Genomic DNA, 25,595 nt, shown 5'->3' on the forward strand with positions numbered 1-25,595 from the left:
CTAAAACGGAGTAATTGGCGGTGCGGCTCCGCATGATGTCATACCACAGGCACTCCCATTCCACGTGGGGGAGCGCCGGGGCCTCATCTCTTTAAATGGTACACCACGCCTCCTCCTTCTGACCAATCAAGTGCCGCTCTTTTAGCCTCTTTCCTCCTTTTCCCGCCATCCCAGACTGCCCATCTTGACACTCGGTCTAATCAGGGAGGTCCTGCCTCTCCCGAACCCTAGCGCCTCCCGGCGGAAGAGGGGCAGGGTTTCTGTCTTTTGACTCCGCCTTGGTCTATGCAGCGCCGGCCAACCCGAGCCCTCAGAAAGAAGGGGCGTGGCTTAAATTCCCCTCCCCCAGCCTAGGGGTTACGGTTTGTTGGGGGCAGCTGGTCGCTAGGCTAAGCAACCTTCTCCTGGTCTCTGGGTCGGGCGGGTCCTCCCAGAGGTGGCAACATGGAGCGCTCTCCTGGAGACGGCTCCAGCCCCAGCCCCGCGGATCAGTCCTCTGCTCCCTCCGACCCCCCTGACCAGCCCCCCGCTGCTCACACAAAGCGGGACCTGAGTTCTGGGAACCAACCTGCCGGCCCAGGCGCGGCGGGTGAGGCCCTAGCGCTGCTGACTTCATTCGGGCGGCGGCTGCTTGTGCTCGTGCCGGTGTACCTGGCTGGGGCAGTGGGACTCAGCGTGGGTTTCGTGCTCTTCGGCCTCGCCCTCTACCTGGGCTGGCGCCGGGTCCGCGACGAGAAAGAACGGAGCCTTCGGGCAGCGCGGCAGCTGCTGGACGATGAGGAGCGGCTCACGGCGAAAACACTTTATATGAGCCATCGAGAGCTACCTGCCTGGGTGAGCGAGCACCCTCAGTGCTGCATAGCCCCCCTCATAGCCCCTCGGCTCTAGGGCTCTCCCTCCCTGTCCCTAAAGTCAGCTCCCCACCCTGGGACCATGGGAGGGAGACTCCCCTCTCGCCCCGCTAGCCGGCTGCCTGCTAGGACACGCCACTCTTGGGACCCGGTAGCCACTCTTCCCCCTTTCCCCCTCCTTTCCGCGTGCCCAGATCCTGATCCTTCCACAGAATCAGGACTTCTTCCTCTGCGCTTGGGCAGGAGCAGTTATAACATCTGGGGAGCCTGTCGCAGCCGTGGCTCTCCCTCCTAGCCAAGACGCTTGAGCGTTCCTCGCTTCTGGTGCCACTCGCGCCTTGCTGCTCCCGGACATCCCCGCTGCGGCTCAGAGGGTTCCCTCGTCACTCCAATCTTCCTTGAGACTTTTTTTTTTTCTTTTTTTTCTTTTTTTGCCTATTTAAGGCCATAATGTTCTCCCTTTTCCCGCTCTTATCTCCGGGTACCCGCCGGGACTCGACCCCGGGAGCACTGCTCGGGGGAGCCACGGCACCCGGACAGACCCCCGACCCTCGCCTTGCAGCCCCAGGCAGCTGGGCCGCAGCGCAGCGAAGGCGGCTGCGGGACTCAGGGCGGGGGTGCGGGGGAGGGGGGAGGGTAGTCCGACTGACTGCTGCAGTGCCCGCTGCCCACACTTCACCGCCCCTGGCCGGCCCCACCCTTTTCCGGACTGCGCGCTGCGCTTGCTCGGTTGGGACCCGGGCCCTATTTCTGCGCCCCCTCACCCCCCTGCTTGCGATCAGCCCTCGCCGGGGCAGAGCCCGTTACGCGACCCCTCCCTGCCCCCGCCTTCCTGCCCCTCCCAGCGGAGGTGCGTTTCTACCGGGGAGAATGGCAGAAGAGCGGAATCAAAGTTGACACTAGACAGATACAGCCATGCTGCGCAGGCCCAGGGCTGGAGAGGGGAAAGGGGGAGAAATGGTCCCAGGGGACTTGTAGCCCAGGCAGCAACTGGCTATTCCTCCTACTCCTCATCATGGAAAAGCAGTCTTCTTCCTGAGGCGACTGTCCCTCCTCCTCCGCCAATACAAACCACAGGTGTCCTTCTTTCCCATAAAAGGCACACTAACGAAATAAAGAAGATGAAGAAAAAAACAAAAACAGCCAGCACTTCTGGCCCCTCAAAGAGCCGCTTCCCTCTTCACCTTCTTGGTGTAGAAGAAGCCCCAGTCCAGGGTGAAGTGGGAAGGCTGCAAAACGGAACCAAGACTTCTCTAATCCCAGAGTTTCCTCCTTAAACTCTGATTTGTCAGGACCTCCCCCTCCAGAAAGAATGTTGCCCTTCTCCTCCCTCCCTCTCTGCTCCAGCAGCTGTCTTCATTTCACATCCCCAGCTATCCACAGAGCAACTTTGTGTGGCCCACATCCCGTCAGTGCCCCTTGTCAGAGAGACCTCGGAGCCCGGAAACCCCGTGGAGGGGTGAATCCTCTGAACATCCTAGCACCTCCCGGCCAACCCCTGGGTGTGAGGAGGCCCTGTCACACTTTGGTTTCCTTTCCTCTGTGGGCACACCACCCAGCATCTTAGTAGGAAACCACAGGTGGAGGCTGTGCTCATCCCTACCTCTCCCTTCCCCACCTCTAGGTCAGCTTCCCAGATGTGGAAAAGGCTGAGTGGCTAAACAAGGTGAGCATGATGGTCTTGATTTTTATTTTTCATGAGGAAGGAATGGGGTTCGTTTCTCTTGCCAGACCCTGCCACTCGTCAGGTCTGGCCCCAGTGCTCTCTGCGAGGAGGATTCCGAAGGAACTTGCCTTTAGAAGGAAGATTGGGCTCTCCTGTGACGGGTTCCCTCTCCTTCCAGATTGTGGCCCAGGTCTGGCCTTTCCTGGGCCAGTACATGGAGAAGCTTCTGACTGAAACTGTGGCCCCAGCTGTTCGAGGCTCTAACCCCCATCTGCAAACATTTACATTTACACGAGTGGAACTGGGTGAAAAGGTATGTGTGTAGGAAGGAAAATAACTGGATGGAGGAGATGAGCCAGGGAAGGTGGGTGGCCCAGAAGATACTCCTCCGTTTCCCTCTTCTCTCTCTCAAGAATTCATCTCTCTGCAGCCATTGCGCATCCTAGGAGTCAAGGTTCACCCTGGCCAGAGCAAAGAACAGATCCTCTTGGATTTGAACATCAGGTAACACCACTCACTCTTCTTGCTTCCCCTTCAGCAGGCTCCTGATCACTCTGCTTCACTCCCCTCCCCCCATTTCAGCCTAGTACTAACCCTCTTCGTTCTCTTCCTTATCAACCCCTAGCTATGTAGGTGATGTGCAGATTGATGTGGAAGTGAAGAAATATTTCTGCAAAGCAGGCGTCAAAGGCATGCAGGTGGGGCATGTGTCAGGGGCACCCATAATAGGGAGACTTTGCCCTAAATTTCATCGGATGTGGGGAAGTGGAAAGTTGGAAAAACCAAAGCTGGGGAAGTTTGGGAGGGAAAGAAGTCCTTTTGTAGAGAAATGCTTTGATCTTTTTTTGCCCCAGCTACATGGTGTCTTGCGGGTGATTCTTGAGCCGCTCATCGGGAACCTTCCTATTGTGGGGGCTGTGTCGATGTTCTTTATCCGACGCCCGGTAAGGGAAAACACTGAGCTGAATGGGGAAGCAGGGAAAACAGAGAGGATTGGGAGGGAGAGAGTGGCCAGCTCTGGGGCATCCGGGAGGGAAGGCTGAGGGGTCTGGAAACTGTTGGATGGGTGTGGCCATACCAGCTTGTGCTCTGTGCTGATCTCCCTGCTCTTTCCTTCCAGACCCTAGATATCAACTGGACAGGGATGACGAACCTGCTGGATATCCCAGGACTCAGGTATCAAGGATTTATTGAGCACCTAAGTGTTCCAGCCCTGGGCTGGGGGTTTTCGGGATACCAAGCAGTAAAAGATACAGCTGATATCGTCCAGGAGCCTTGATCATCCTAGCTGGAGAGAGAAAACAGATACCCCTGAAAAGTTCCATGCTGTTATTTTTCTCCTGTGGGGGAGCATGCTTGTGGATAGAGAAGGAAGAGGGCTGCAGAGAGCTCAGCAAGAGGAAAAAGAAAAAGAAGAGCTGGGACAGCAGTGAAGAGACAGAGCAGTAGGTGGGGAATTAGGGTGGAAGAGTAGCAAAAATGGATTTTGAAGAAAGGATGTCCCTCTAGCGTTAGGTCACTCTCAGTTGTGGAAAAGAAAGCTGGGGTTGGGGGGTGGATATTGGAATTTGGGGCCACGTTCAGCTCCTTTTCTACCCCCCCATCCAGCTCCCTCTCTGACACCATGATCATGGATTCCATTGCTGCCTTCCTTGTGTTGCCCAACCGATTATTGGTGCCCCTCGTGCCTGACCTTCAGGATGTGGCGCAGTTGCGTTCCCCTCTTCCCAGGGTATGGCCTCTCCAACATCAGATAGATCCTTCTTTCAGGAACCTCATGCTGGGTCCTTAGTTTCTTACCATCTGATTCCTATGCCCAGGGCATTATTCGGATTCACCTGCTGGCTGCCCGAGGTCTGGGCTCCAAGGACAAATACGTGAAGGGCCTGATCGAGGGCAAGTCAGACCCCTATGCACTTGTGCGAGTGGGCACCCAGACATTCTGCAGTCGGGTCATCAATGAGGACCTCAACCCCCAGTGGGGAGAGACTTATGAGGTGGGACAGCTGAGGAGTGGGAATTGTGTCAAATGGGGGAGGCCCTGGGAGGCTGTGAGAGAAGATCCTGATTGGATGATCCTCACAGTGTAGCCCATGAGACCCTTAACGCTGTAATGTTCTTCAGGTGATGGTCCATGAGGTCCCAGGGCAGGAGATTGAGGTGGAGGTGTTTGATAAGGATCCAGACAAAGATGACTTTCTGGGCAGGTGAGACTCTGCCTGTGTTAGGATTCTAAAGCCCCAGTGCTACCACGGTTGCAGAAGCAATTATAATCTTTTTCCAGGCCTGGGAATTGTGTATCATTTTCCTTCTTAACACCCTCTTCCTGCCTTTCTCTCTCTCTCTCTCTCTCTCTCTCTCTCTCTCTCTCACACACACACACACACACACACACACACACACACACACACACATCTGCTGAGTACAAGAAGGGAGTCTGAGATTTGCCATTTATTTCTGGGTGGGTGAGTGGAGGGCCAGTGACATGCTATTAATTACAACACATTCTCCTTTTTCCCCCTCTCACTGTCCCCTCCCCACCCCCTCTAGGATGAAGCTGGATGTAGGGAAGGTATTGCAGGCTGGAGTGCTGGATAATGTAAGTTGAGACAAGAGGAAGAGGGAGGGTGGTCTCACCTATTGGGTTGACAATAGTTGCTACACTGGTAGAGAAGAGGTTGGGTAAATATCTGATCTCTGTTATACCTCACTTTCTTCTATACCTCCAGTGGTTTCCTCTACAAGGTGGGCAAGGCCAAGTTCACTTAAGGCTAGAATGGCTGTCACTTTTGCCATCTGCAGAAAAACTGGAGCAGGTAACCAACCTGGCAAACAGGAAGCTGGCAGGGGAGAAACAGATGACTGGAAATATGGGGAACTGAAGGGCAAGGGTCTGACTACCGACCCCTTCCCTCTAGGTTCTGCAGTGGAATCGAGGAGTCTCCTCCCGACCAGAGCCACCATCAGCTGCCATCTTAGTTGTCTATCTGGACCGGGCCCAGGATCTTCCTGTGAGTGTGGCTTCTGAGGGCAGCTGAACAGGAAACCCTGGATGCAGCATTCCCATACCCTGTCTTGCCCCTGCCAACTGGGCTTCAGAAGCAGCAGCATGTAACACAAGGGTTCCAAGGAGGGGATCAGAGCCACCTCAGGGAAAAGATTCTGATGAGAGCCCAACTTCACTCACGGAGACAAAACCAAAAACACCAAGATGGTGACTTTCTAATTCTTCCCCCACAGCTAAAGAAGGGGAACAAGGAACCCAATCCCATGGTACAACTTTCAATTCAGGATATGACCCAGGAGAGCAAGGTGAGGGCCAGGATATCATTGTGGGAGATGGTGTGTGTGTGTGTGTGTGTGTGTGCGCGTGCGTGTGCGCGCCCACGCACACGTGCCTGGTGGGGTAGGGGAGGATTGTTCTTGAGATGAAGTCTCCCCTTTAGGCTGCCTGTAAAGGCAAAGGTTTTCTGGAGAAACAGGAATGGGTACTGCAGCACGTAACCTTAATCCCATCCTGTGCGTCTCCAGGCTGTCTACAGCAACAACTGCCCGGTGTGGGAAGAGGCCTTCCGGTTTTTCCTGCAAGACCCTCGAAGCCAGGAGCTTGATGTGCAGGTGAGACGATCACCCCACTGAGCTCCTTCTGAATACCCTATTCTGCCTTCCCAGGTCTGTATCCCCTTCTTCCATCTGCCTTTTGATCACTATTTCAGTCCATCTACATAGACTCTCCACCTCCTTGAAGCACTCCATTCTTCCCCAACTATCTCTCTAGAATCATTCTTTGTAACTGAGAATTGTATACTTAAAATGAGTGATTTTATGGCAAGTTATGCCTCAGTGAAATTATTTTTAAAAAAAGAACATATTGAGTAGCCTTTTATTATATTTTTCCTTATTTAGTTTCATTGTAACAAAACAACTGGTACACTTCTAACATTTAAAACTAAGCATCATCTTTCCTTTTCAGTGAAAAAAGAAAATGTGAAAATAAACAAAAGCAAAATTACAACAGAGAATGTCAATTCCACATAAGATTCTACAGGTTCTAGGGCACCTGGTTGGCTCAGTCAGTTAAGCATCCAGCTCTTGATCTAAACTCAGGTCTTGATCTCAGGCTTGTGAGTTCTGACTGGGTGTGAAGCCTACTTAAAAAAAAAAAAAATGTTACAGGTTCTGTTGCTTCTCCCATCAAGTGGCAGTGCTCAAGTCATGATTAGAATTTTATTTTATTTTTTTAATGTTTATTTTGCAAGAGAGTGTGTACTCTTACATGAGCTGGAAAGGGACAGAGAGAGAGAATCCAAAGCAGGCTCCACACTGTCAGCACAGATCCCGACTTGGGTCTCCGTCGCACAGACTGTGATATCATGACCTTAGCTGAAATCAAGAGTTGGTTGCTTAGCTGACTGAGTCACCCAGGTGCCCCAGGAGAGAATTTTATTTTAAAAGTGTCATCTTAAACTGCAAGAATGTCTGTTAAACATCACAATTAAACATGCCAGAGAAGCCATGTAGACATCTAGAAGCTTAAAGGTCACAGAAAAAAAGCATGAAACAGTATCTGCCTTCATGAAGTTTACTGGCTAGTTTCACAGACAAGACACACATGTATAAAGCCATCCAGAAATTATTAAATATTAACTAATGGGAATAAAGTACCCATAATGTAGTGCTAAGGATAGCCAAAGAAAGGTACGGAGGCTTGAGCAACTAGAGAGATTTTGTGAAGAATTTTAAGTGGGCCCTGAGTGATTAATAGGATTTAAATAGGCAGGGGGAGGGAAAATAATAGAGTAAACTAAAAAAAAGTAACAAAAATTTTTTAAAAATAGGGGGAGGAGAATGAGAACTTTTTAGATAATGGGAACAGGATGAGCAAAGGCAGAAGGAACGATGGAGTAGGTGGACTGTTAAGAAAAGTTGGCTAGAGTGGGACAAAAGGTGATTGGCACAGAGCAAATGAAGCTGGTGGCAGGTTACAATTTCCCCAATAGGTCTTTTTCCTAATCTCTTCACTACATCCCCTCTTCCTGTGCCTCTAGGTGAAGGATGACTCCAGGGCCTTGACTTTAGGGGCACTGACCCTGCCTCTGGGTCGCCTGCTGACTGCCCCTGAACTCACCTTGGACCAGTGGTTCCAGCTCAGCAGCTCTGGCCCAAACTCCAGGCTCTACATGAAATTGGTTATGAGGGTATGGAGACAGAGGAAGCACTGAGGGTGGTGAAGGGCCTTGTAGATTCCTTGATATTAAGAGTAAGGAAAGGGAATCCTCTAATATGTGTGGAAGCACCTATCAGGCACACAAAAGTGTTTGTTGACCTAACTGGGGAAGAAATAGTGTGTGAGTAGGAAGAGTGTGGAGGGAACCTTCTAGAGATGAGCCCAGCCAAAGCAGAAACCTGTTTTCTTGGTCAGAGCCTCTGCTCTGCCCCCCCACCCCCACATACCTTGCTTGCAGGTGGTCAGGTGCACTTCTTTGATTTGACAACTACACTACCCTTCCCAGATCTTATACTTGGATTCATCAGAAGTGCACTTTCCCACCGTGCCTGGAACACCTGGTGCTTGGGACCCGGACAGTGAGAGCTCCCAGGCAGGCAGCAGTGTGGATGCCCCACCTCGACCTTGTCATACTACTCCTGATAGTCACTTCGGGACTGAGGTGAGTCTATATCTAGAAAGGACTAGGGTCAGTTGCCTAAGTGTGCAAAGCCTGTTTTTCAGGGCTGGTTTTGTCAGGTTTATCTCTCACAGCCATCTGGTGCCTCTGTCTGTCCCTTTTGCAGAATGTGCTTCGGATCCATGTATTAGAGGCCCAGGACCTGATTGCCAAAGACCGTTTCTTGGGGGGATTGGTAAAGGGCAAGTCAGACCCCTATGTGAAACTAAAGCTGGCAGGACGAAGCTTCCGGAGCCGTGTTGTTCGGGAAGATCTCAATCCCCGCTGGAATGAGGTTTTTGAGGTCAGAATTGGGCAGCTGGGACTCCTCTGAGTCCCTTCCCCTTCTTCCCTCTAGCTCTGAGAGAGCCCCAGGGTCAGAAAGCTCTCCGGGGTTCAGGTGATTGAGGGGGGGGAGGTTCCTAGTCATTTGGGAGAAAAAAAGAAAGAATCCCCTTTGCACTATTCTCTCCCACTAGGTGATTGTCACATCAATTCCAGGCCAAGAGCTAGACATTGAAGTTTTTGACAAGGACCTGGACAAGGATGACTTTCTGGGCAGGTGAGAGGATGGGAGTCTGGCGGCGAAGACAGGCTGGGCCTCTGTAGGCCACGGAAGTCTGGCTCTGGGGAGACAGAGTCATGGCTCTGACCGTTGGCCTCTTGTTTAAATCTTTCTTCTCTACAGGAGTAAAGTGAGTCTCACTGCAGTCCTAAACACTGGCTTCCTTGATGAGGTGAGCAAGAAATTAGAATCAATAATCCTTCCTGATCTTGACCCATGTCTCACTCTTCTAGTCCCTCTGTCCCCACATCCTCAAGCCTTAACCCTGCCTACTTCCTCAGTGGCTGACTCTGGAGGACGTGCCATCTGGCCGCCTGCACTTGCGTCTGGAGCGTCTGACCCCCCGGCCCACTGCTGCGGAGTTAGAGGAGGTAGGGAATGGACTCCAGATGGGTCAAGGCGAACTCTTGTGTCAGCTTCCGAGGTGTATGCCAGGCCCCAGTATGTCAGTCACCACTCCCCAAGCCGAGTGTGTCTTCCCACAGGTGCTGCAGGTGAACAGTTTGATCCAGACGCAGAAGAGTGCAGAACTGGCAGCGGCCCTGCTGTCCGTTTATCTGGAGCGGGCGGAGGACCTGCCGGTGAGATCTGCTCCCCACGCCCCATAGCTCCCTGGCCCTTGCTCCGCCTCCCTCAGGTTTGGATGCCCCTGGTGTACTTGGAATAGTAAATTCCAAATTCCTCTTTCCCAGGGTGGCGCTGGGGTGGGAAGAATGGTCTGTTTGAGGCCAGGAGGGTGGTGGCTGTCAAGTAATAATGGGGACCTCGTCACTGGCTGTGGATGGAATTTGTGAGGGGAGCAGGGGATCTGCTTAACGAGTCTAAATTTAAGACCGTATTTAACACAATATTCTGTCTCTTAGCTCCGAAAAGGTACCAAGCCTCCCAGTCCTTACGCTACTCTCACTGTGGGAGATACTTCTCACAAGACAAAGGTATTAGAAAATGCCACAGGGCTGTCTGGGAGGGATGAGATGCAGAGGAGAGAGTTCCAACCACTGACCGTAACCCTTCATCTCCACCAGACTATTTCCCAAACTTCAGCCCCTGTCTGGGATGAGAGTGCCTCCTTTCTCATCAGGAAACCAAACACTGAGAGCCTGGAGTTGCAGGTACTATAAATTCATTCTGTGAACATTCTGCCATCACGGGCTGGGCACTGAACCAGGCGCAGGGCGTTCAGAGATAAAAGATCTAGTTCTTATCTTTATGGAGCTCACGCTCTCTTTTGGGAGAAAAATAACCACGGAAAACTTCCAGACTGACAACTGCTGACGAAAAGGCACTGTGGGGAAAAAAGGAGGGCTTTCATATCAGACTAGGGGAAAAGGTAAAGGCAGTAAGAGAGGCATCCTTAGATGACCTCTGAGCTTAAGGGTAAACAAACTCTGACCAAGAAGAGAAGGAAAAGTCTTCAGGCTGAGAAGAGAAGGAGCAGAAAGAAGGCAAATTATAGATCAGAGAGGCAGACAGAAGCAAGATCACAGGGGCTCTTGAATATTATGCTAAGAATCTGGATTTATCTAAAGGCACAGGGAAACAGTTGAGGGAGGGAGGGGAGGGGAGGGGTGGGACAGCCTGGATGGCTGAGCATCTAACTTCGGCTCAGGTCATTATCTCACAATGGTTTGTGAGTTCCAGCCCCACATTGGGCTTGCTGCTGACAGCTCAGAGCCCACTTCAGATCCTCTGTCCCCCTCGCTCTCTGCCCCTGCCCCACTCGTGCACTCTATCAAAATTAAACATATAAATAAATAAATGAGTGAGTGAGTGAGTGAGGGGTGACACACCCAGATTTGCACTCTACAGAGATCATGCTGATAGCAGGATAAAGAATGGACTAAAGGAAGATGATGCTGGAGGCAGGGAAATCAGTTAACAGTCTATTAGAGTAATAAACAAGAAATGACCAAGCTTGGATGGTATTTAGTGGTGGTTAATTTGACATGGGGGGAGATGGAACAAGGAACAGTCGAGATGCTAACTCCTGGGTTCTTAGCATGGGGTAGCTGGACAGAGAAGGGTGCCATTGCCAACACAGGGAATGCCCAAAGCAGGAGTTTAAGAGTTTTTTGAAAATGTTTATTTATTTTTGAGAGAGAGTGGGGGGCAGGGGACAGAGAGAGAGGGAGAGAAGAGAATACCAAGCAGGCTCATGCTGTCAGTGCAGAGCCCAACAGGGAGCTCGATCCCACAAACCCTGAGATCATGACCTGAGCCTAAATCAAGAGTCTGACGCTTGACTGAGTCACCCGGGCACCACCAAAGCAGAAGTTTTTGAATTTGAGATCTCTGAGACCATGCAAGGGGAAAGAGCCATCCAGAAGGTACATCTATGGCCCACTATGGTGTTCCTCCCTCTCCCTCTTGTTTGAACATCATGAATAAGCACCGTGTAGCAACTGTAGCCGTGGGTATGAGGAGCATTCTTAGGGATGTAGGGTGAAAAGAAGACCAAGGATGGACACATTGAGCATGGCAGCAGTGAAAGGGCAGGCAGAGGAAGAAGCGCCCTTCAAAGGGCCTGCAGCGTGGCCAGGGCAGTGGGGTGCTCACCAGGAAAGAAAGGGTTAAGGAAACCAAAAGAAGAATGTATGAAAAGATAAGAAGTAGCCAAATGTTACTAAAAAACAAAATTAGGGGCACCTGGGTGGCTCAGTCTTGGTTTCAGCTCAGGTCATGATATCATGTTTTATGGGTTCGAGCCCCACATCAGCTCTATACTGACAGCACAGAGCCTGCGTGGGATTCTCTCTCTTCCTCTGCACCCCCCGCCCCACCAACTCATGTGCTTGTGTGCATTCCCGCACTCTCTCTCTCAAAATAAATTAAATATAATAAAAAATTAGATGACCAAAAACTATTGATTGACTTTGAAAATGAGGTCACTGATTATTGGAGCAACTTCAATGGCATGAAGAGTGAAGGGTGAGCAAAAGTAAAGAGGTATGGGAGTGGGGAGTGGGAGGTAATATAGGGGTGCCCTTCCCCTTCTGAAGTGTGAAGAGTCAGATACTTTCTAAAGTTGATAAAACAATAAGTAGAGAATTATATGAACAGAAACCAATAGAACTTAATGGAACTATCAACAACACAAGCAAAGATAGAGAAGAGATGCAAATGAGCTCAATTCTTGACCTTGCATTGCAGGTCAGTAGACACCAAAGCTAACAAATCACAATAAAGTGATATATAGGCATATTAGCTAGAATTATGCTAGAACCAAGAAAACAGAAAGGGTTTACAGGTAGTTACTTAGGAATAAGGAAATGGGGTTGGAAGGGCAGGAAACATTTAATTCCATTTTTACTGTTCTTTTTCTCCACCTATGCAGCTATTATAGCCCTTGGGCATAATTTGTGAATGCCTGGGAAGTACAGATAGCATGGTCCACTCTGGTTAGGAAAGGAAGGGAAGCGGGACCAGCAACATGGCTTCTCTGTCACAAAGGGGAGTCTCTCTCCAAAACCACCTAAGTGTCCAAGCGTTTGGAACTAGAACACTAGGGTTTAAATCATTGACCTCTTGACTCCACAGGTTCGGGGCGAGGGGACTGGTGCACTGGGCTCACTTTCCCTGCCCCTCTCGGAGCTACTTGTGACTGACCAGCTCTGCTTGGACCGTTGGTTTACACTTAACAATGGACAAGGGCAGGTGCTGCTGAGAGCACAGCTGGGGGTGAGTGCCAGGAGATGACGGGCCAAGGGAGGATGGAAACCAAGGGCCACGCCCTCATAGCAAGGGAGTTGAGCTCGAGTCTGCCCTGCTCACGGCCTTCTTGCCTACCTAGATCCTGGTGTCCCAGCACTCAGGAGTGGAAGCGCACAGCCACAGCTACAGCCACAGCTCCTCATCTCTGAGTGAAGAACCAGAGCTCTGGGGGGGGCTGCCTCATATCACTTCCTCAGCCCCAGAGCTCCGGCAGCGCTTAACACATGGTGACAGGTAAGGGCTTTGGACAGAAAGATGGGTGCAGTCAGGAATACAAAGGGTAAGCCACAGGCTCCCGAAGTACTACCTTCTTCCAGCACTATCTCCATCTCTCCATAGTCCCGTTGAGGCTCCAGCAGGGCCCCTGGGCCAGGTGAAACTGACGGTCTGGTATTACAGTGAAGAACGGAAGCTGGTCAGCATCGTGCACAGTTGCCGGTGAGACCCTATGCTCCGGGTTCCCACCCTCCCTCCCCCCACCTTTGACTGCCTTCTACCTTCATCTCCCTGTTGCAGGGCCCTTCGACAAAATGGACGGGATCCCCCGGACCCCTACGTGTCACTGTTGCTACTGCCAGACAAGAACCGGGGCACCAAGAGGAAGACCTCACAGAAGAAGAGGACCCTAAATCCCGAATTCAGTGAGCGGTCAGTCAGGCATTCAGGGGGAGATGGCAGGCTTGGGAAGGAACCCCTGCCCCTAAGACCCAGTCCCTCCCCAGGTTTGAGTGGGAACTGCCCCTGGATGAGGCCTTGCGGCGAAAGCTGGATGTCTCTGTGAAGTCTAATTCCTCCTTCATGTCAAGAGAGCGAGAGCTGCTGGGGAAGGTAAGAGGGTGAGGACAAGCAAGGCAAAGGTAAGACTTAGAAGCTGCTGGTAATGAGGCTATAGCCCCTCAGGGACTTAGGAAGGAAGCACTGAAGGTGACAGTACTATACAGGTGGTCTGCATAGTACCAGACCGCCACACTGCACTGGTTTGGACCAGGAATATGTGATGATGGGATGTGGTCTTTGGAGATGTCAAAATAACACCTTGCTCCTACCATCATCCACACAGGTGCAGCTGGACCTTGCAGAGATAGACCTTTCCCAGGGAGCAGCCCAATGGTGAGTATCGGATAGGTGGGGAATGGGCCTGGATATTTAAGAGAAATCCCAATCATAGGAAGGGAGAAAAGAATGCATTCTGAGGTGGGAACTGTTGATTCGCTGAAGTATAGGAGCGCTTGGGTCATGTTTCATTTTTAAGAGGACACAGGTCACCTTTCTACCTGAGCTTCCTCTGCGTGTTCCCACAGGTATGACCTCATGGATGACAAGGACAAGGGCAGTTCCTAGGAGCCAAGGATTACCAGCCTGACTACTGTCTCCTTGCCTTGCCTCTTGCTGCATCACCTCAATGTGATGAGCCTACAGCTAGGGCCCAAGGGCAGAGCCTGTGCCCCTCACCCTCTCACCTCCCAGGCCCATGCCAGGGCCTTTGCCTGACCAAAGAGGAGGACCACAGGTTACCCTTTACTGCATGGCCTCAGGCAGAGACCTGAGCTGGCTATTTCCTGCTCTGCCTGCACATTCTTCTCCTTCCCTCCCAACTCCTCAGGGCCTTCTGTACCTGTGCCTGGCCACTGGCAGCACCTGCAGTGGCATCAGCTTATGCCAAATATAGCTTTTGGAAAGACCTTTTTTTCTTTAATTGGATGCTCACCTTCTTCCCCACCATGAACAGTCAGGGAGGGTAAACACATAGGTAGGAAGGTGGACAGGCTAAACACTCAAGTCAAGAGTCTCTTGGACTATTGCATGTAGTAAATGTACAGCAACCCAGGCCCACAGGGCCGGTTCTGTCCCCACTTTTCCTCAAGTCTGTCCTGCAAATTACACCTGCTGTGATGACTAGGGCAGTCTCTTCACTCACTTTGGGAATGAGAACACTTAGATCCTATCCAAGCCTTCAAGTAGTGGATATCAATCTTGGAACCTCTAGCTGGTGCTGTGCAGAGGAACTCGGAGGACTCGGGCCAGCAGGGCCAATGTTTTGCCCAGGTGCCTAGGCTGTTAACTCACTGACGAGAACTGAATCTCTTGGTTTTGCACCAACTCTGCCAATCCACTGTATCTTACATTAAACATTATACTCAAACCAGCTGTGGCTCTTTTCCTTAAGGACAGGGAATCCAGCTTCTGTCACTATTTGCAGATGACATGACATTCTATTTAGGAAACCTTAAAGACCACCAAAAAACTTAGAACTCAAAATTCAGTAAAGTTGTAGGATACAAAATCAACAAACAAAAATCTGTTGCATTTCTAATCAGGTACATTAAAACAATCCCATTGACAGTGGTTTCAAAGAGTGAAAGACCCAAAAATAAATTTAACCAAGGAGGTGAAAGACCTGTACACTGAAAACTATAACACTTTAGGAAAGGAACTAAAGACAGATAAAAGACATTCTATGTTCATGGACTGGAAGTATTGTTAAAATGTCCACACTACCCAAAACAATATAAAGTCAGTGCAATCCCTATCAAAAATCCAATGGCATCTTTCACAGAAATAATCCTAAAATATGTATGGAACCACAAAAGTCCCCGAACAGCCAAAGCAATCTTGAGAAGGAAGAACAAAGCTAGAGGCACCATACTCCTTGATCTCAAAGTATATTGTAAAGCTATAGTAACGCAAAACAGTAAGGTATTGGCATAAAAAACAGGTCAACACAACAGAGAGCCCAGAAATAAACCCACACATACAGGTTTCCTCTGCTATCTGAAGGTAGAACATTCCTGTGAAACCTTTCCTAATTTGAAATAATGTAAAGTGAAAAATTAATTCCCATTAATTTATATGGAGAAATTCTTTGAGAATTCCCAGACCCCAAAAATACTCTCTTCTAGGCTTCTCTGACCCTTGAGGGCATATCTTGCAAACAGATGCACAAAATAAATTGAAATAATGCATAGACGCTTATAGTTCAAAGCTATGGCCATTTGATGCTGAGTACAGTTCCCAGGGAAGAAGCTTGGTTCTCCCTGCTTGGGATGCCCGCTCCCCCTATAATGGCTCACTGCAAAACAAAAGCTGAACACGTTTTTTGCTTTTCACTTTTTCATAAAAGCAAAAATCCCCTTTGTAATTCTTTTGGTTAGTGAAAGATACTAATATAGGTATTTCTTTAAAGTGGCCTAAGGGTGCCTGGATGGCTCAGTCGGTTGAGTGTCTGATTTTTTAAAGTTTATTTTTATTTATTTTGAGGAAGAGATAGCAAATACACCTCTGTAGGGGCAGAGTGAGAGGGAGAGAGAGAATTCCAAGCAGGTTCCACAGTCAGCACAGAGCCCGATGTAGGGCTCAATCTCACAAACTGTGAGATCGTGACCTGAGCCAAAATCAAGAGTGGGACGCTTAACTGACTGAGTCATCCAGGTGCCCCTTGACTCTTGATTTCAGGTCAGGTCATGATTCCAGGGTCATGGGACTGAGTGCCACTTTGGGATCCTCGCTGAGCGTGGAGGCTGCTTAAGATTCTCTCCGGGGCACCTGTGTGGCTCAGTTGGCTCTTGATTTGTCATGATTTCACAGTTCATGAGTACAAGGCCCGCATCAGGCTCTATGCTGACTGCAGAGCCTGCTTGGGATTCTCTCCCTCTCTGTCCCTCCCCTGCCCGTGCTCTCTCTCAAAAAAAAAAAAAAAAAAAAAAAAAAAAAAAAAAAATTTTAATGGATTAAACACTTAGATATAAGACCTGAAATCATAAAAACTAGAAAAAAACATAAGCGATAAGCAACTTGACATAGATCTTGGCAACGTTGTTTTTGAATATGACACCCAAAAGCAAAGGCAACAAAAGCAAAAATAATCATCTACATCAAACTTAAAAGCTCCTGCAAAGCAAAAGAAACCAACAAAATGAAAAGGTAAACTACTGAATGGCAAAAGTATTTGCAAATTTGTATATCTGATAAGGGGTTAATATCAAAATATATAAAAAAAAACTTTTACAAAACTCCATAGCAAAAAAAACAAACCAAACAAAAAACCAAACAAATCCAATTAAAAAATGGGCAGCTCTGAAAAGACATTTTTCCAAAGATGACATACAGATGGCCAAGTATCTGAAAAGATGTTCAAGATCACTAATCACCAGGGAAATGCAAATCTAAACCACAATCACCTTACACCTGTTGGAATGGTTATTATCAAAAAGACAGAGGTAATAAGTGTTGGTGAGAAGAGGGAACCCTTGTATACTGTTGGTAGAATATAAATTGGTGCAACCACTAGGGAAAACAGCAATGGAGGATCCTCAAAAAATTAAAAACAGAACTGCCATGTGATCCAACAATTTCACTTCTGGGTATATATCTAAAGGAAATCAAATGATTATCTCAAAAAGATACCTATCAGCTGAGAATCTAGCTGGGGGCTCTGGATCCGGTGGGTGCCTGGGGCCAGTGGAGGAGGAGGAAGCTGAGGAGGTTGGGGTGACTGCTTAGGTGACATCTGATGAAATTAGTGAATAAGCAAATCAGCTATGTCTTACACTCCGGGTGTTGGTGGTGACCCTGCCCTACTGGCCCAGTGTATCTCTTCCAATATCCAGAAGATCACACAATGTTGCAACAGAAGCAGCAGTATACTACCCAACTTGCCAAAGAGACCGGTAAGTACATTAAAGAGTTTGGATCCCTGCCCACCACCCCCAGCGAACAGCATCAAAGGAAAATGCAGAAGGATCCCTTAATGGCTCAATTCACCAGCATCAAAGGAAAATGCAGAAGGATCCCTTAATGGCTCAATTCACCAGCATCAAAGGAAAATGCAGAAGGATCCCTTAATGGCTCAATTCACGACATCACTGACAAACTTTCAAAAGGTCCAGAGGGAAGCTGCTGAGAAAGAGAAAGAGTTTGTTGCTCGAGTAAGAGCCAGTTCTAGAGTATCTGGTGGTTTTCCTGAGGACAGCTCAAAGGAAAGGAATCTTGTATCCTGGGAAAGCAAGCTCAACCTCAGGTGCAGGTGCGGAATGAAAATATTACAGAGGATGACCTCTGCCTTATTCATGAGAGAGAATCTTTTTTTTTTTTTTTAATTTTTTTTTCAACGTTTATTTATTTTTTGGGGGACAGAGAGAGACAGAGCATGAACGGGGGAGGGTCAGAGAGAGAGGGAGACACAGAATCGGAAACAGGCTCCAGGCTCTGAGCCATCAGCCCAGAGCCCGACGCGGGGCTCGAACTCACAGACCGCGAGATCGTGACCTGGCTGAAGTCGGACGCTTAACCGACTGCGCCACCCAGGCGCCCCAAGAGAGAGAATCTTCTATTAGGCAACTTGAAGCTGATATTATGGATATTAATGAAATATTTAAAGATTTGGGAATGATGATTCACGAGCAAGGAGATGTAATAGCATAGAAGCCAACGTGGAAAACGCGGAGGTGCACGTTCAGCAAGCAAACCAGCAGCTGTCAAGAGCAGCAGAATATCAGCGCAAATCCAGAAAAACCCCTCATCATTTTTATCATTGTCATCTGACTTGTAATTCTCGGTCTCATCGTATGGAGAATGAAAGGCTGAATTATAAAGGATCACACTGTTGCACTACATTCTCAAATTATGTACAAAATTTCCTTTAATCATGGTTTATTACTATTATTATTTTAAAGCTACTGCATAAAGGATGGCTCCCATACTTTGTTATTTTTATTTGGCAGGGGGAAGTTTCTTTTGGATTCAATCTGATATTTTCTAATACTGAAAGTTTTTCTCGGTATCACTGCTGGCATAACTTCCGTGCTTTTCAATCTAGTAACTCTGAGGTTTTGTCCACAATGTATATGCTTTTCACTTATAATTTATTTGCCCTGGTGACTTAGCTTTTGGAATCAGTAAATTTAAAGGTAGGTGTGTGTGTGTGTGTGTGTGTGTGTGTGTGTGTGTGTTCTGTGTGCATCTGTCTCTGTCACAGAGTGACATGCACCCAGATTTGTGTGACTTCAATAAAAAATCTCAAATTTAATTTTGATATGGGCCAGCAGAGGAAATATTCTCAATAACTTAAAGTTAACCCACCTGTTTGTGGTGTTTTGTTTCGTTTTCTGGTTCATAACAGCACAAATTATCTATTTAACTTTTATTGTTGGTTTTCTCTTAAGACCCTTGTTCAATCTAAATGAAATCAGTGAGTAATTTCCTAGAATATCTCATCCTCCTGATGTATATACACTAAGCATTTGCTGTAGATTGCCTAGTAAAACACTAAGGATAATTGTTTTTGCATAGGACCTGTTTAAGTCTGATGTTTACTGGGGTATGTGTAGTCACTATAAATGTTTAATGTAATTTGGAGGAAGAGTATGAAAAATCAGTTCATACTATGTTAGAAATCTGGAGATCCAACTTGTTATTCTGCTGTGTACTTTCACAGCTATTAGGATGGAAAATTAATTACCTTCCCTGAAATCCTTCAGAATTATGGCTACATGTGTATCCTTGGGTCAGAATTACTTTTGGGGAGCAACTTTCCCAGAATTTTTGTGGTTTTTTTTTTTTAATTTTTTTAACGTTTATTTATTTTTGAGACAGAGCATGAACAGGGGAGGGGCAGAGAGAGAGGGAGACACAGAATCTGAAACAGGCTCCAGGCTCTGAGCTGTCAGCACAGAGCCCGACGCGGGGCTCGAACTCACGAACCGTGAGATCATGACCTGAGCCGAAGTTGGATGCTTAACTGACTGAGCCACCCAGGCGCCCCCCCAGAATTAGTGTTTTTGAGCACTAACACTTAAAATTTAATGTTTACCCTGCATACCATTTTGTACCATCCTTCATTAGAAAACAATGTGGATGTTTGCCAATTAACCACTTGCCTTTTTTTTTTTATTAACGTTTATTTATTTTTGAGACAGAGAGAGACAGAGCATGAACGGGGGAGGGGCAGAGAGAGAGGGAACACAGAATCTGAAACAGGCTCCAGGCTCTGAGCTGTCAGCACAGAGCCCGACGCGGGGCTCAAACTCACGAACCCTGAGATCATGACCTGAGCCGAAGTCGGACGCTTAACCGACTGAGCCACCCAGGTGCCCCACCACTTGCCTTTTTAAATCAATGTTGTTTTTGATGCACTAATCTGAATACTGTAAAGAAGATTGTCTTAGTTTATAGTTTGTATTTTATAACAATGTTCTTATATAGCAGTTTGATAGTGAAGTCAGTGTTTTACATGGCAAGCTATGAGACTCCAAATGGGAACAAATAAAATATTAAGTAAAGCGTGTCTTTGCAACCAAAATAAAGATGATTTTAAAACTGAAAAAAAAAAAAAGATACCTGCACCCCTATAGTCCCTGCATCATTACTGACAACAGCCAAGACAAGAAAACAACCTATATGACCACTGAAGAATGAAAGGATAAAAAAATGTAGCACATGTGCATGGCATGTGTGTGTATACACACAGTATGGAATATTATTCAGCCATTAAAAGAAGGAAATCTTACCATTTATATCAATATGGATAGACCTCAGGGGCATAATGCTAAGTCAAATGAGTCAAATACCAAGTGATCATACTTATATATGGAATCTAGTATACTAATAATACTAAAAAGAGCTCATAGATAAAGAGAACAAACTTATCAGTGACTGCCAGAGGTGGGGGTTGGGGGATGGGAGAAATGGGTTAGGGTGGTCAAAAGATAGAAACTTTCAGTTAAAAACTAAGTCCTGGGGGGTGGGTTTCTGGGTGGCTCAGTTGGTTGAACGTCCGACTTTGGCTCAGGTCATGATCTCATGGTCTGTGAGTTCGAGCCCCACGTCGGGCTCTGTATTGACAGCTCAGAGCCTGGAGCCTGCCTTGGATTCTGTCTCTCCCTCTCTCTCTGCCCCTCCCCCGCTCATGTCCTGTCTCTCTCTCTCTCTGTCAAAAATAAACAAACATTAAAAAATATTTTTTTAATAGAAAAAAAAAACTAAGTCCTGGGGATGTAATGTAGAGCACGGTGATGACAGTTAATAATACTGTATCGTATATTTGAAAGTTGCTAAGAGAAGAGATCTTAAAAGTTCTCATCACAAGGAAAAAACCTTTTTTGTAATAATGTGATGGATGTTAACTAGACTTACTCTATAATTTTTTTAATGTTTTTATTTATTTTTGAGAGAGGGAGAAAGAGTGGTAGAGGGGCAGAGAGAGAGAGAGAGAGAGAGAGAGAGAGAGAGGGAGATGCAGAATCTGAAGCAGGCTCCAGGCTCTGAGCTGTCAGCATAGAGCCCAATGTGGAGCTCGAACTCGTGAAATGCAAGATCACAGCCTGAGCCAAAGTTGGAAGTTTAATTGACTGAGCCACCCAGGTGCCCCAAGACTTACTTTATTATTCTGAGATGTATACAACTATTGAAACATTATGTTGTATACCTGACACTAATTTAATGTCATATATCAATGTTAATGTTTTTAAGTAAAACAGGAAAAAATGAAAGTTAAAATTTTTAAAAAGCCTTTCAATTTATGAACCATGCCAGTTTAAGGAGTGGTCAGAACGTAGTGTGGTTGTAGCCACCAAGAAAGTTGGTTCTGTTGGAGCATGTGGGTGGCTCAGACAGTTAAGTATCCGACTTTGGCTCAGGTCGTAATCTTATGGTTTGTAAGTTCGAGCCCCGCGTCAGGCTCTGTGCTGACAGCTTGGAGCACAGAGCCTACTTTGGATTCTGTGTCTCTCTCTTTCTCTGCTCCTCCCTCGCTCATGCTTGCTCTCTCTCTCTTCCCCTCAGAAATAAAATAAACATTAAAAAATTTTTAAACAAAACAAAAAAGAATGTTGGTTTTGTTGAGGGTGGTCAAGGAACCTGTGTGAAGTAGCTACTGTTGAGTTTCCAATCAAGTCTGTTACCCATCTATTGTCTGCTGACCATTATGATCTCATGGGCTCTCCAGGGAAAGGAGTCCTAAAGCCAGTGAACCTGGAAGCTCCGTGCTACAGCTTGGGCTCAAAGTGTGTCTTAGTAGCAGGGGTAGCCATATCCAAAAAGGCTTCAGGCCTACCTGATGGGCAGCAAAATGAGAAATATTTTACAACCATTCAGATATGTTCACTTTTAACTCTTCCTCTTTTGGGACGCTTCCTAGAATGCAAGCTGTAGAAGCTGTACTCCATCTGTTTCAAAAAAAATTTTTTTTAATGTTTATTTTTGAGAGGGACAGAGACAGAGACAGAGAGAGAGTGAGGAAGGGAAAGGGAAAGAGGGAGACACAGAATCTGAAGCAGGCTCTAGGCTCTGAGCTGTCAACACAGAGCCCGATGCAGGGCTCGAACTCACAAACCATGAGATCATGACCTGAGCCGAAGTCAGATGCTTAACTGACTAAGCCACCCAGGTGCCCCCCATCTGTTCTAAGTACCACATGAAAGGAGAGTGAAGTGGACGAACAGTGAATTACTGAAAACAGGGTCAGTGGACTAGGAACTTGGAGATTTCATAACTGCATTTGGAGTGAGGGTGCTTTATCATCTTCTCTGGAAGAATATAAACCTTAGGAGGCTGTCTGTCCACTAGGAGGAGAGGAAAGGCTCAGGGGGCAATAAAAAAGCATTTATAAATTCAGTTCCACAAGGAGTTGTCAATTTCACCTTATTAGCAAAAGCTGAATTTAAGTTTCATGCCATCTGCTAACTCAGCTCCTATTTTTTCAATAACTCTTTTGTACTTGCTGCTAGTTCTTCTGCCATCTCTGTTTCCTTCCCATCAACCTAAGAGGATTCTCAAGCCTTGGTCATGAGCCAGAGGTCTCAGTTGCCCTCCCCCCGACCCAGAAACTTAAGGAAGGAAACCCAAAGAACACAGGGCAGAGGAAATTACATGTCTAAAGTTTCTGGTCTACAGATGGACTTGACAGATACATTTAGAACTTTACTTCCTAAAGCAGCAGAATATACCTTCTTCTCGAGTGCACATGGAACATTCTCCAAGACAGACCACATACTGGGTCACAAAGCATCCCTCAATAAATATAAAAGAATTGAGATAATATCTTGCACACTTTCAGACCACAATGCTATGAAACTTGAAATCAACCACAGGAAAAATTTGGAAAACCTCCAAATACATGGAGGTTAAAGAACATCCTACTAAAGAATGAATGGTCAACCAGGCAATTAACAAAGAAAGAAGAAATTAACAAATATATGGAAACAAATGAAAAGTATAACAATCCAAACCCTTTGGGATGCAGCAAAGGCAGTCCTAAGAGGAAAATACATTGCAATCCAGGCCTATCTCAAGAAACAAGAAAAATCCCAAATACAAAATCTAACAGCACACCTAAAGGAACTAGAAGCAGAACAGCAAAAACCCCCAAAGCCAGCAGAAGAGAAATAATAAAGATCAGGGCAGAAATAAACAATATAGAATCTAAAAAACAGTAGAACAGATTAATGAAACTAAAAGTTAGTTTTTGAAAATATAAACAAAATTGATAAACTTCTAGCCAGGCTTCTCAAAAAGAAAAGAGAGAGGACCCAAATAGATAAAATCATGAATAAAAATGGATTTATTAAAACCAATCCCTCAGAAATACAAGCAATTATCAGGGAATACTATGAAAAATTATATGCCAACACACTGGACAACCCTCGAAGAAATGGACAAATTCCTAAACACCCACACACTACCAAAACTCAAACATGAAGAAATAGAAAATTTGAGCAGACTCATAACTAGTGAAGAAATTGAATCAGTTATCAAAAATCTCCCAACAAATAAGAGTCCTGGACCAGATGGCTTCCCTGGGGAATTCTACCAGACATTTAAAGCAGAGTTAATACCTATCCTTCTCAAGCTGTTCCAAAAAATAGAAATGGAATGAAAACTTCCGGACTCATTCTACGAAGCCAGCATTACTTTGATTCCCAAATCAGACAGAGGCCCGACAAAAAAGGAGAACTACAGGCCAATATCCCTGATGAACGTGGATGCAAAAATCCTCAACAAGACACTAGCAAATCGAATTCAACAGCATATGAAAAGAATTATTCACCATGATCAAGTGGGATTCATTCCTGGGCTGCAGGGCTGGTTCAATATTTGCAAATCAATCAATGTGATACATCACATTAACAAAAGAAAGGATAAGAACCATATGATCCTGTCAATAGATGCAGAAAAAGCATTTGACAAAATACAGCATCCTTTCTTAATAAAAACCCTCAAGAAAGTCAGGATAAAGGGAACATACTTAAACATCATAAAAGCCATATATGAAAAGCCCATAGCTAATATCATCTTCATGGGGAAAAACTGAGAGCTTCCCCCTGAGATCAGGAACACGACAGGGATGTCCATTCTCACCACTGTTGTTTAACATAGTGATGGAAGTCCTAGCATCAGCAATCAGACAATAAAACAAAATAAAATGCATAAAAATTTGCAGAGAAGAAGTCAAACTTTCGCTTTTCGCAGATGACATGATACTCTACATGGAAAACCCAACAGATTCTACCAAAAGTCTGCTAGAACTGATACATGAATTCAGCAAAGTCACAGGGTACAAAATCAATGTACAGAAATCAGTTGCATTTTTATACACCAATAATGAAGCAACAGAAAGAGAAATAAAGAAACCGATCCCATTTACAACTGCACCAAGAACCATAAAATACCTAGGAATAAACCTAACCAAAGATGTAAAAGATCTGTACGCTGAAAACTATAGAAAGATTATGAAGGAAATTGAAGAAGACACAAAGAAATGGAAAAACATTCCGTGCTCATGGACTGGAAGCATAAATATTGTTAAAATGCCAATACTATCTGAAGCAATCTACACATTCAATTCAATCCCAATCAAAATTGTACCGGCATTCTTCTTGGGGTGCCTGGGTGGCTCAGTTGGTTGAGCGTCCAACTTCGGCTCAGGTCATGATCTCGTGGTTGACAAGTTCAGGCCCCACGTTGGGCTCTGTGCTGACATCTCAGAGCCTGGATCCTGCTTCAGATTCTGTGTCTCTTTCTCTCTGTCCCTCCCCCGCTCATGCTCTGTTTCTATCTCAAAAATAAAATAAAACATTTTTAAAAATTGCACCAGCATTCTTATCAAAGCTAGAACAAACAATCCTAAAATTTGTATGGAACCACAAAAATCCCCGAATGGCCAAAGTAATACAAAAGAAGAAAACCAAAGTGGGAGGCATCACAAGCCCAGACTTCAGCCTCTACTACAAAGCTATAATCATCAAGACAGTATGGTATTAGCACAAAAACAGACACATAGTCTAATGGAATAGAATAGAGGGTCCAGAATTGGACCCACAAATGTATGGCCAACTAATCTTTGACTAAGCAGGAAAGAATATCCAATGGAATAAAGACAGTCTCTTTAGCAAATGGTGCTGGGAGAACTGGACAGCAACATGCAGAAGAATGAAACTAGACCACTTTCTTGCACCATACACAAAAATAAACTCAAAATGGATGAAAGACCTCAATGTGAGACAGGAAACCATCAAAACCCTAGAGAAGAAAGCAGGTAACAACCTCTTTGATCTCAGCCACAGCAATTTCTTACTCAACACATCTCCAAAGGCAAGGGAATTAAAAGCAAAAATGAACTATTGGGACCTCATCAAGATAAAAAACTTCTGCACTACAAAGGAAATAATCAACAAAACTAAAAGGCAACCGACGGAATGGGAGAAGATATTTGCAAATGACATATCGGATAAAGGGCTATTATCCAAAATCTATAAAGAACTCACCAAACTCCACACCTGAAAAACAAATAATCCAGTGAAGAAATGGGCAGAAGACATGACTAGACACTTTTGCAAAGAAGACATCCAGATGGCCAACAGACAACATGAAATGATGCTCAACGTCACTCATCATCAGGGAAATACAAATCAAAGCCACACTGAGATACCACCTCACACTAGTCAGAATGGCTAAAATGAACAAATCAGGAAACTATAGATGCTGGCGAGGATGTGGAGAAAAGGGAACCCTCTTGCACTATTGGTGGGAATGCAAACTGGTGCAGCCACTCTGGAAAAGTGTGGAGGTAACTCTAAAAATTAAAAATAGAACTACCCTATGACCCAGCAATAGCACTGCTAGCAATTTACCCAAGGGATACA

At 46.4% G+C, this 25,595-nt stretch overlaps 1 protein-coding gene and 2 long non-coding RNA genes across 4 annotated transcripts in view; 2 read left to right on the forward strand and 1 right to left on the reverse strand.

Annotated features, from left to right (window-relative positions):
- LOC125169922 (uncharacterized) overlaps positions 1-4,935 on the reverse strand; it is a 23,531-nt gene extending 18,596 nt beyond the window's left edge. The window contains exons 1-2 of the long non-coding RNA XR_007153839.1: positions 4,925-4,935; positions 3,029-3,039 (exon numbers count right to left, since the gene is read on the reverse strand). This is a non-coding gene — a long non-coding RNA (uncharacterized LOC125169922). The remainder of the gene's footprint in view (positions 1-3,028; positions 3,040-4,924) is intronic.
- Positions 339-14,605, forward strand: ESYT1 (extended synaptotagmin 1). Of its 2 annotated transcripts, XM_047865805.1 has the most exons (31): positions 339-834; positions 2,476-2,517; positions 2,696-2,830; positions 2,948-3,021; positions 3,143-3,215; positions 3,372-3,461; positions 3,638-3,693; positions 4,126-4,249; positions 4,338-4,514; positions 4,642-4,724; positions 5,068-5,116; positions 5,247-5,333; positions 5,436-5,528; positions 5,758-5,829; positions 6,049-6,135; positions 7,566-7,715; positions 8,031-8,186; positions 8,311-8,487; positions 8,663-8,745; positions 8,872-8,920; positions 9,030-9,119; positions 9,234-9,329; positions 9,612-9,683; positions 9,774-9,860; positions 12,286-12,426; positions 12,539-12,693; positions 12,799-12,897; positions 12,976-13,107; positions 13,182-13,287; positions 13,520-13,569; positions 13,761-14,605. In XM_047865805.1, exons 1-31 carry the CDS (start codon positions 445-447, stop codon positions 13,798-13,800), a joined length of 3,315 nt encoding a protein of 1,104 aa, XP_047721761.1. In that variant the 5' UTR covers positions 339-444; the 3' UTR covers positions 13,801-14,605. The 2 variants fall into 2 exon arrangements, with proteins under 2 accessions (XP_047721761.1, XP_047721762.1); XM_047865806.1 differs by lacking the exon at positions 5,247-5,333.
- Positions 14,606-16,873: 2,268 nt separating this feature from the next.
- On the forward strand, positions 16,874-25,360 carry LOC125169921 (uncharacterized). Its single transcript, XR_007153838.1, has 3 exons — positions 16,874-17,079; positions 24,458-24,464; positions 25,351-25,360. It is a non-coding gene; the product is annotated as an uncharacterized LOC125169921 (long non-coding RNA).
- Positions 25,361-25,595: the final 235 nt, after the last annotated feature.

This window comes from Prionailurus viverrinus, chromosome B4 (genome assembly GCF_022837055.1).
Source record: "Prionailurus viverrinus isolate Anna chromosome B4, UM_Priviv_1.0, whole genome shotgun sequence".
Classification (NCBI taxonomy): domain Eukaryota; kingdom Metazoa; phylum Chordata; class Mammalia; order Carnivora; family Felidae; genus Prionailurus; species Prionailurus viverrinus.